General features: G+C 46.9%; 1 protein-coding gene across 8 annotated transcripts in view; it reads left to right on the forward strand.

The window, feature by feature from the left end:
- The window catches only part of PRDM11 (PR/SET domain 11), a 39,990-nt gene extending 34,745 nt beyond the window's left edge, over nt 1-5,245 (forward strand). For 7 of the 8 annotated variants that reach the window (XM_021401335.1, XM_021401336.1, XM_021401337.1 and 4 more), the window contains 2 exons: nt 167-814; nt 1,654-5,245. In XM_021401335.1, coding sequence (XP_021257010.1) covers nt 167-814; nt 1,654-3,818 — 2,813 coding nt within the window. In that variant the 3' untranslated portion in view covers nt 3,819-5,245. The remainder of the gene's footprint in view (nt 1-166; nt 815-1,653) is intronic. The other variant, XM_021401338.1, reaches the window with a different exon arrangement.

The raw sequence follows: 11,154 nt of genomic DNA on the forward strand, positions 1-11,154 counted from the left end.
CCTCGGTTTCCGCTGAGTTGTTTCAATTCCCTGGCTTGTAACAGAACCTACAGACTTGCAGGGATTCAGTCTGCCTTTTTGTTCTTTTTTTTTTCATTTGAGTGTTAGATTGAGAGATGCTGGTCGGTTCCCAGTGATAATCCCCACCCCTCATTTTCCTTTCTAGGAGACAAAAAGTTACAGAGAGAAAAGTCAGAAAAGAATGCAGAAAATCAAGAGGACACAAGGGGTCCGCTCCATTTTACCACCTTAAAGCAAGGGAAGAGCCCCTACAAGCGCAGCTATGACGAGGGGGAATCCCACCCCCAAACAAAGAAAAAAAAGATTGACCTCATCTTCAAAGATGTCCTGGAGGCTTCTTTGGAGTCTGCCAAATTTGAAGAGAAACAGTTAGCAACAAGTACACCACTTTCCATAAGAACATCTAAATACCAGGCTGAAGAGATCTTTGAGAGGTGCGGCAGTGCCATGCAGCATGGCTCCCTAAACCTCAGCAGAAACCGGAGCGAAGAGGAGTGGAAGGTCCCTCATGGTTCCTCTTTCAGTTCTGCCAAAGAAGTGGGAGTCCTTGAAGACGAGGAAGAAGAGCCTCTGTCTCTGAAAGCAGACAGCCCTACTGAGCTGTCACTGGCCTCTGCAGAAGGAAACTCCCACGAAATTCCTACCACCTCCTTCTGCCCCAATTGCATCCGGCTGAAGAAGAAGATCCGAGAGCTACAGGCTGAGTTAGACATGCTGAGATCTGGGAAGTTACCTGAGCCACCTGTGCTACCACCCCAGGTACCCGAGCTCCAAGAGTTCTCAGACCCCACAGGTAAGCCTTGCCGAGTATCAGCCTCCTCCAAACTCTGCCTAAGGAAAGTATTGAGATGCCTGTGTGCAGTGTACCCATCTAAAGCATTTTGCTCTGAGTATTCAGGTGAACAAGTGTTTCCATGGAAGGTTCACTGTCATGTTTTATGAACGAATGGGACAGCTGACACTGTGGGCACTGTGGAAGACTGGGAAGTATGGGAAAGACTCTGTACGACAACTTGCTTTATTTGTTGCCGTTGTAATCAATCATGCACTGTCAATAAAAAAGACATTCCATTGCAGACAGTTTGTTTGCTGTATTTTTGATGCATTCTTTTTCAGCGGAAGCCCGTCCACAGTGTCTTACATGCCACCAGGAAACACTGCTTGAAAGTCTGAATGACTCAGTGGTTAACACTGGAATGTGTGTTCTTTGTGTATGAAATGATGTCCCACTGTGTTCCTCATTGGAAGGCACTCTGTCTCCTCCACTGCCTTAACACAAACGTGTCCCTTTCTGAAGATGCTTCATTTCTTCCAGGAACATGGTATTGAGCAGCAGGAGCCTTCACCAAAGGAACATTTGGGTCACACCATGCATTGTGCAAGTAGCCAGGATGTAATATCATTTCCTTCTGTCTGTTGTGGCATGTTGGAGACTAAGTTCGTAAGGAGAAACATCGATTTATGTTTCCTTCAAAGCTGTGATTCAAATTCTAGCCATTGTGGTTGTGGGCAGGTGTGGCCAGCTCATCAGGCAGTGCTCTACCATCACTTGTAGGATGCTTCTCTAACTCAGAGTCTTGGTAAATGCCTTATTATACCTTTTTTTTTTCCCTCCTCTTTTTTTTTTTCCAGCTTCAGAAAGTATCATCTCTGTTCCTACCATCATGGAGGATGATGATCAGGAGGTGGATTCTGCTGATGAATCAGTTTCCAATGAAATGATTGCTGCTACAGACGAGCCTTCCAAGATGTCTTCTGCGACAGGACGGAGGATACGGCGGTTTAAGCAAGAGTGGCTTAAAAAGTTTTGGTTTCTGCGGTACTCCCCAACATTGAATGAAATGTGGTGCCATGTCTGTAGGCAATACACAGTGCAATCCTCTCGGACTTCAGCCTTCATCATTGGCTCAAAGCAGTTCAAGATACACACAATAAAACTTCATAGCCAGAGCAACCTCCACAAGAAGTGCCTGCAGCTTTACAAGCTCAGAATGCACCCAGAGAAGACAGAAGAGATGTGCCGAAATATGACTTTGCTCTTCAATACAGCCTACCACTTGGCACTGGAGGGCAGGCCCTACTATGACTTTCGGCCTCTGGCAGAACTATTGAGAAAGTGTGAACTCAAGGTGGTGGATCAATACATGAATGAAGGAGACTGCCAAATCTTAATCCACCATATTGCCCGGGCTCTTCGAGAGGACCTGGTCGAACGCATCCGACAGTCTCCCTTCCTCAGCATCATTCTGGATGGGCAGAGTGATGATGTGCTTGCCGACACGGTTGCAGTGTATGTACAGTACACAAGCAGTGATGGGCCTCCAGCAACTGAATTCCTGTCTCTTCAGGAGCTGGGCTTTTCTACAACAGACAGTTACCTCCAAGCATTAGACAGGGCCTTTTCCAGCCTGGGAATCCGACTGCAGGATGAGAAGCCAACTATTGGCTTGGGAGTCGATGGTGCTAACATTACCGCCAGCCTGAGAGCAAACTTGTTCATGACAATCAGAAAGACTTTGCCGTGGCTTCTCTGCTTGCCCTTTATGGTACACAGACCCCATTTGGAGATTTTGGATGCAATCAGTGGGAAAGAACTGCCATGCCTGGAGGAGCTGGAAAACAATCTTAAGCAGCTGCTCAGTTTCTATCGTTACTCTCCCCGACTCATGTGTGAGTTGAGGGTCACTGCTTCCACTCTATGTGAGGAGACTGAGTTCTTGGGTGACATTCGAGCAGTGAAGTGGATCATTGGGGAGCAGAATGTGCTCAATGCTCTCATCAAGGATTACCTTGAGGTCGTGGCCCATCTCAAGGATGTCAGTGGCCAGACCCAAAGAGCAGACGCTTCTGCGATTGCCTTGGCCCTCCTGCAGTTCCTGATGGACTACCAGTCAATTAAACTTATCTACTTCCTGCTGGATGTGATTGCTGTACTTTCACGCCTTGCCTACGTCTTCCAAGGGGAGTACCTTCTTGTGTCTCAAGTGGATGATAAAATAGAGGAAGCTATTCAGGAGATCAGTCGGCTAGCAGACTCACCTGGCGAGTACCTGCAGGAATTTGAGGAAAACTTCCGTGAAAGCTTTAATGGCATTGCTGTGAAAAACCTACGGGTGGCTGAAGCCAAATTCCAGTCAATCAGAGAAAAGATCTGCCAGAAGACCCAGGTGATCCTAGCCCAAAGGTTCGATTCCCGTAGCCGGACATTTGTGAAAGCCTGTCAGGTATTTGACCTTGCAGCTTGGCCCAGAAGCACTGATGAGCTCATGAGCTATGGGAAGGAGGATATGGTACAAATATTTGAACACCTGGAGACAGTCCCATCATTTTCCAGAGAGGTTTGCAGAGAGGGAATGGACACCCAAGGGAGTTTGCTGATGGAGTGGCGAGAACTCAAGGTGGATTATTATACCAAAAATGGTTTTAAAGACTTACTCAGTCACATTTGTAAATACAAACAGAGATTCCCTCTCTTAAATAAAATAGTTCAGATCCTCAAAGTCCTTCCCACCTCATCGGCCTGCTGTGAGAAGGGGCGCAATGCCCTGCAGAGAGTGCGCAAAAATAACCGCTCTCGGCTCACACTGGAGCAGCTCAGTGACCTGTTGACGATTGCTGTCAATGGGCCGCCCATTGCCAACTTTGATTGCAAGCGGGCACTAGATAGTTGGTTCGAGGAAAAGTCGGGCAATAGTTACGCACTGTCAGCTGAAATGCTGAGCAGGATGTCATCTCTTGATCAGAAGCCGATGTTGCAGAGTGTGGACCATGGCTCTGAGTTTTACCCTGATATTTAGGAAGGAATGCCTCAGTTCAGAAAGCTGTTGAATAATTTTTTTTAATCTATACTCTAAACTTTGATATATTATATAAAGTATATATATATTATATATATTAAGGAAAAACCCACACTGAAAATTTTAAAATTAAGACGATGTGCGTCTGATAGAAGCTAAGCAGAATTTTAAAGATTGAGACAATGTTTAGAAATTTACTGGTGTCTCCAACCATGGCAGCTGCAGTGTAGGTGGCAACATTTCATTCTTTAGAAGCATGTGCTGGGGCCATACTCTACATGTTCAAACCTAACAATCTATAAGCTAGATGACGGGTCTTTGTCGGCCTCCTCCTCCCGGCGGTTTCCTTTATATGTGTGTTGTCAATTTGTTGGCTTGGTTTTTGTGTTGTTGTTTTCAGTTTCAATCTCTGCCTCTCTTTTCGTTGTTCAGTTCAGTTATTGAGCCATTTGAACCTTTTGTTGATGACCATCAGATTTCTGATTTTCGACAGAGCATCCTGTGTGTTTATGTTGTCCCTGGCTCTTCCAGCTCCACCTGGTCCTCTCTGTTGGAGTGGGAGCTTTCTGCACTCACAGAGATTTCTGGGAAGAAGGAAAGGCTGGGGCCAGGATTTTGTTTTTTCTGATTCAGAAACACATGCCTCCACTAAACTGTGATAACCCTTTCTCAGTTCTCTGTACTTTTAGGCTGTAGAGTAATAGCTGGCTTTCAGCTCCTTTTATGATAACCGTAGTACCAGTTTATCATACGTATATTATAACATGATGTCATGTGCAGACTATAAAATAGCAAAATAGAGAAGGCAGGGGGAAATTTTTGCATTTATATTTTTATATTGTAGGAAATAAATATATATATATATATATATATATATATACAAGTATTCATTCAAAACCAGGGCTGCTGTGGAAGCTAGACAGCCAATGAGTCAAGAGCCATCTCTGGGCAGAGATTCAAAGGCTTAAAAAATTATATTCTAATTTACATTATTTATACTATGTCTTTATAATCCTAGATTGTTGTGGGGTTTTTTGTTTTGTTTTGTTTGGAATAACTGAAAGAAAAACCTGCTGCAGTTTGGTGGCAGGGGCTATCAATGCAAGATTATCTTGGATTATAAACATGTGATGATGTCCTGTAAAGGTTCACGTATTCTCTTGTGACCAAGGTAACATGTTCCACAGCACAGCAGACTGATGACAACAGGAAGAAGGGATGCTCTACTTCTTCCTGTAAAATATTTCTTCCTTTCTTGAAGGAATGTGGAGTCCAGCCAAAATGTGAATAGGGGACTTGCACCTTCTATCACAAAGGAGATTGTTCTGTGGGCTTGGGGTTCTTTGTCGTTTTAGTCTTTTAAAGTAAATGAGCTCCACTTGTTCACACAATATCACTTCAGGTTAGAAAAGCAAAAAAAAAAAAAAGAAGAAGAAACTAAAAAGGTGCAAAAACTCCACAGATGCTAGTGCCTTGCCCCGCTGATGTGGCATGGACAGCACCAACCTGACCAGACCATCATGGGAGTGAGAAGCTGTTGTCCAGAAGGTCTCCGAGCTGACAAGTTCTCACTTCCTAGAGGGATGAGCTTTGTGCCAAGCTGTGTTGTTTGGAAACATGATGGTGGTATCAGCAACACTGAACCTGTCCTTTCTCCTGTTACCCCCCTGCCCTTGGTCTTGGTGCTAAGATATCTCTAGAACCATTGCTGCTAGTTGATAGCTTTTCATTTATATAAATATATATATATATAATATTATTTTATTTTTTAAACTTTTTCATTTGTTTTCAATGGAGATGTAGCATGTTTGGAACCGATCTCTCTCGGAGTCACTTTCACTGCCAGGGTTCACACACTGTCTTCCCCAGGAAAACACGCACTTCTAACTAGATCTCACCTCCCACTAACCCGTTTGCCCTCAGTAGACCTGCACAGTGGACACTGGTGTGCAGCAAAGCCACTGCCCACCATATCAGCTCTCAGACTCATGGATATGGCTCAGCTGGCATTTGTCAGAGCTTTGGAAATGCTTCCCCTCTATCCCTCTGGTGAGGAGGAGAGGTGGAGCCTGCTTGGAGCACTCGCAGGGCGAACCCTTCCTTCCTCTGCCCTGGCTTGTCCCTGTCGCAGCTGAAGAGGGGCAGAACAGCCCCTGCCAGGCCGGTGGGCTGCATTCTGTAGCACTTAACTCCCTTTCACCCATGCCGTACCTCAGATGACATGTGCCACCCATCGCTGGCTCATTGGGACAGTGGGAGCAGATGTGCCAGGGCCCCTGGTTTGCCTCCGGTAGCCTTCAGGCATGTCGCAAGCTAGGCCAGGGCACTGTGCCTGGGCATTGATATGCAACACTTAGCAAGCAAAAAATGGTTTTATTTGCAAAAACTGTTTTATTTACATTTTTTTCCTGCCTTTCCTGATAAATTATGTGATCAAATTGACCCATTTATCCAAAGGAGCAAGAGTTAAACTGGAAACCCTCTGGCACAGTAAGCAAGGCAGCTCTTTGTGTGGCCACACCACAGGGATCTCTGTGCACAAGATGTTTGTAGCTCTGCTGATGGTGCTGCCTTAAAGCTGCCAGAGCTGTTTCCTTCCAGGGAGCTGGCAGGTCCTCCCGTTAGTTATGATTTGAGGAGATGTAAAAAGCAAAAAGTGAGTCCCTGTAGAAGAATTGCTGCTCCATTAGTCCCTGGCCTGGAGATGAGTGAGGTAAACTTAAATGTTTATAGACAGGCAGATGGGGGAAGAGTATTCCTGCTCATGTGTGCACAGATGCCTGGGAAACTGCAGCAGCAGGAACAAAAATAACAAAAAGAGGCTTTCTGTGAGCTGCACTGGGTGCTAGGGAGGCTGGCAAGGCAGTTTCCCTCCTCTCCTGTTTTTTTAATTTACTTTTTCTTTGCTCAACTCTGTACCTCTTTGTGGGGGAGAAAAGGAAATGACCTGCCTTTCTGTCTGCAGCACTGAAAGCTCTTCGGCACAAGGCTTTTTTCATGGAGGTCATCAAATGGCCTGGTCTACGTGAGGGAAGGGACACCTGGGGACAGTCTCCAGGCATCTCTGTAAGCAGGAGCAATATCCCAGTGCTTGTGCTGAGCCCCCTGAACTGCCTGTGTGCAGCCTCCACTCTGAACTCCTCTGCTTTTTTGCCACTGGGGAGAAAATGGTGCCTGCCTGGGTCGGCAAGGTAGAAGCCACCAGAGACTTGTTGAGAAATAATTCCTGTCATTTGTCACTCCTTCCTGTTGGTTGCTTTGCAAATCCCATTCCCATCAGTGACATCTTTCACCCAGGTGCTTATTCCCAGTAGCAGTGGGTGGCTTTTTCTCCAGGCAGCCAGCTGAAAAAGGGAAAGTGTTTTGTTTCTTTTGCAGTAACTCTGCATGCATTTGTGAGCAGCAGTGTCCGTGGGAAATGCAATTCCCCATGACTGGACATTGCAGATAGCTGTGAGCAGGAAAGGTCACAGACCCCTTACATTGGGTATGGGGGGAAATGAGTGCTCAGAGCAGCAGCCATAATGCAAACAACTCCCCATCATCCCCCATCAGAAAATAGATGCAGCCTTTGTACTAGACAAGCACAGGTGCTTTGCAAGCTTTCCCTCCAGGTTTATCCGCCTATCTCAGATCTTTAGCTGTTACTCACATGGATAGTCCTGTGGATGGAAACGTGACTGCCGGCACGAGCAAGGCTGCGGGAGGGGGAGAGGAATAACAATGCAAAGCGCCCTCGGCTTTTCGGTGCCCTGCCTGGCCAGCCTTGCCTGAGAGCAGGTGCCTTTTGGTGCTTTGTGCGCAGCCAGCTCCAGGCTTCGAGGCAGGGAGGGTACCGGGAGGGCAGAGAGAGGCAGACCCAAATGGGAGGTCGTGATACATCAGCTTTAATCAGTGCCTTCCTGCTGCTCTGAACCGAGGGGAAGCTGTTTTGTATGTGTTGCTCACAGTTTCAGCAGCATAGAGAGGGTTTTGTTTTTCTCAGATGAGCTCTTTATCTTCTCTTCCCCTCCCCTTCCTAGCTAGGGCATCTGACTGTGAATAATACGCACTTCTTCAGACCCCAGAGCTTTTATATCTAGCCTGTGGGCTTTTGGGTTGCCAGTTTCCCCTACCCACTTCTTGCTCAGGCCCCTTGACTCTTATCGCCTGCTGCAAAGCAGAACCCATGAAGCACATGCAGACGTGTCCTTCTGCAGGGCTCGCCGATGGCTGGAGCAGCCAGTGCCCTCCAGCCACAAGACTGAACTCAGCAGGGATAATCCTCACGGAACAAGAGACCAAAGCTCTTCCCATACCAGCAGCAGCAAGCGGGAGCCGCAGGATGAGCGGCAGAGGGCAGGGTGCCCAAGTGTCATCTGCACTGGGGCTTCCACTGACCCTGGCTGTGTCCCCCGTGCTGCTTGAGCTTTTGCTGATAGGAATCCTCAGACATGATTCAGGCTCCGTCTATCTCTTTCACATAGCACAAACTCAGCCAGGTGGCCCGCAGGGTCTTCGGTGTCCCCTTTCCTTCTTATCTTATCCGTATTGCTGTTTGTTTGACTGATGGGTAAAACAACCAAAACAGCCGGCTTGCAAATAAGCAGCAACATGCTCTGCTTTTGCAGATTCCCCTCTCAGCCCTGTCAAAAGAGGTCTTAAAAGCAGAGAAATGGTACGTTGCTCCCCCAGCCATTGTATTCAATGCAGTAACGCCTATGCAATTCCTGTCTCCCTTGGAGACATGTATGATGTGTATGCATGTAAGCTAGTGTATGTATACAGTACATATGCATACTGTCTATATATTGTATATACGCACATCCCAGTACATATACACACCATACAAAAGATAAAATCACATGCTTATATATCTATAAATAAAATCCTATATATTTATATATTTCTATGTTTTCAATAGATATGAAGATATAATATAGAGATGATAGAATCAACCACCCTTGTGTAAGGCTGGCCCTGTGTTCTGGCACAAGGCACGTAACACTGAAGACGTTGGACTTTGAGATGGTTTTAGCCATACACTGAGGCCTACATTTACAGGTATAGCACTCTGCAGAGAGAGGCTTTGCTGTGGTTATGGCAGGCCGCTCCTTGTTGGCATGTTAACCAAGTGCTCAGTAAGGTTTGTCTAACAGGAATGTCTTGGTGTGGGAACATGCTCAAGGGTCCTTGTCTTCTGAGTAAGCCTTTGTAAGGTCCAGCGTGCTTGCACCTGGACAGACACATATCCCACCCTCATATGCACTTTTCTGTCTCTGCACGGATGTGGTTGGCAGCTGAGCATACCCGTGTTGCAAAAACGTGGCTCTGCTTTTCCCATCTGCCATCGCTAGCACAGCGCAGAACAACCATGAGTTTGTGCCATGTTTCGCATGTGGCTACTGGTCAGAAATGCAGCGATGGAGCTGGAACAAAGCAAGGAAAGCCAATGTGTTATGCATGAGGGACGGTCACAGGATCAGAGCTGGCAGGGCACTGTGCCGAGCCCAAGCAGCCAATGAGAAGTGGCTGTGACAGGTCGGCCATGCTGCGTCTGCGCACCTCTCCTCAGAGGCCCGGCCGCACAGCGGGCTGCTGGGGACAAGCCGCTGCTGGGCTGGCAGCCCTTCACTGCTCTCTCCGTTGTCATTTTCACCTTCTGCTGGGAGGAGGGTGGGCATTTTCCTGACCGTTGGTTACACTGGTATCGCATTGTGCTAGCTCCCCCAAACTCCACACCCCCAGGCTTCTTGCCTCCACACAACTGGTAATCCACCTCAGCCGTGTCCCGCCTCAGCCGCGGGCAGCTCCCGGCCCCGCTCTTCACCAACCTCATGGAGGGTCTCCTCACCCCAGCCCTCTCCTCCAGATGCCACTGACACTCGTGCAGGCCTGGCGAGCGGGGACACTGCCGCCGGGCCACGGACTCTGATGCACTGCACCTCACGTCAAATAAGCTCGCTGGGCCGGGTGGGGGAACGCGTCTCCTATGCTGTAATGTCCAAGATGCTATGGGAGGGCTGCAGAGCTTTCTGCTGGTGTGGGGTCCTCACCCGACTGTTGGCGAGATGCGTTTCTCCTTCTCGCTTCCAGAAAGCAGAAAGTTTTGTCCTAGACCTCTCTGTTCCCCCACCCAAGCACAGCCCTGCTGAACTGTTTCAAGCTGTCTCTCACTCACCCACCATACACACACACACACGAGAGAAAAATATCTAGAAGTCTATTACTACATATGTATTAATATGTTAATATCACTCTTTTGGAGAACATTAAAATGTTATTACTTTACAGACTATGCTTTATAGTACCTGTGTGAAAGGACCTAGGACACTGGATACGAATAGAGCTATGTTGAATATCATAGTATGTACACGAGAAACTTCCTTTTGTCATATTATCCTTGTAATGTAAAATGATTGTTAATAAAAAAAACATTTAAATTTATCAAGTTGAGTTGCTAATTCTTTTTATTATGATTGGAGGTTAACTTAAAGTTTTGGATGGATCTGCAGTTTTCCAGTTGATCCTGGAAATGGATACCAGTGGATAACCAGTGTTACATGATATAGGCAAGTTATTTAGCCTGCTGGCAAACTTTTGATGCAATCATAGAATCATATAAAGGCTTGGGTTAGAAGGGACCTTAAAGATCATCCAGTCCCAACCCTGTGCTGTGGGCTGATTGCCACCCACCAGATAGGCTGCCCAGGGCCCCATCCAACCCAGCCTTGAACGCCTCCAGGGATGGGGCATCCACAGCTCTCTGGACAGCCTGTTCCAGTGCCTCACCACCCTCTGAGTAAAGCATTTCTTCCTGACATCTAGCCTAAATCTTCCCTCTTTTAGTTTAAAGCCATTCCCCCTTGTCCTATCACTATCAGACCGTGTAAAAATGTCCGTTCTCCTCCTGCTTCTAAGCTCCCTTCAAGTACTGGAAGACTGCAGTAATGTCTCCAGCAGCTGCGTAGGAATCAAAGGTTTGGTTCTGCTTTCAGGATTTAAACTGGTGATTTGCTGTGCCCACTTATGTTTGCTCAGCTCACAACACATTGGCGCTGGGCAATTTGCTGGTCCCAAATGAAAGTAAATGCAAATTCTGGCCTTGGAGGAGGCTTGGGCTTAGAGGGCTTGCAAGCTGAAGGGAGAGGTGGTCCTTTGGGGAAAGCACGCACTCGGGAATATAAATGCTTTTGAGAGAACAGTTGTGCACTGGTTTCAGAACTGGGTGTCGCACAGTTTTAGCCAAAAACAATGGTAGCCTTAGGGACTGGAAGTGAGAGGCAATTTCCAGACTCAGAAATGAAAATAGCCAAAAATTAGTGTTCATTTAGAAAAGTTTTTTTCTTAGTGACTA

This window comes from Numida meleagris, chromosome 6 (genome assembly GCF_002078875.1).
Source record: "Numida meleagris isolate 19003 breed g44 Domestic line chromosome 6, NumMel1.0, whole genome shotgun sequence".
In the NCBI taxonomy this organism is placed as follows: Eukaryota; Metazoa; Chordata; class Aves; order Galliformes; family Numididae; genus Numida; species Numida meleagris.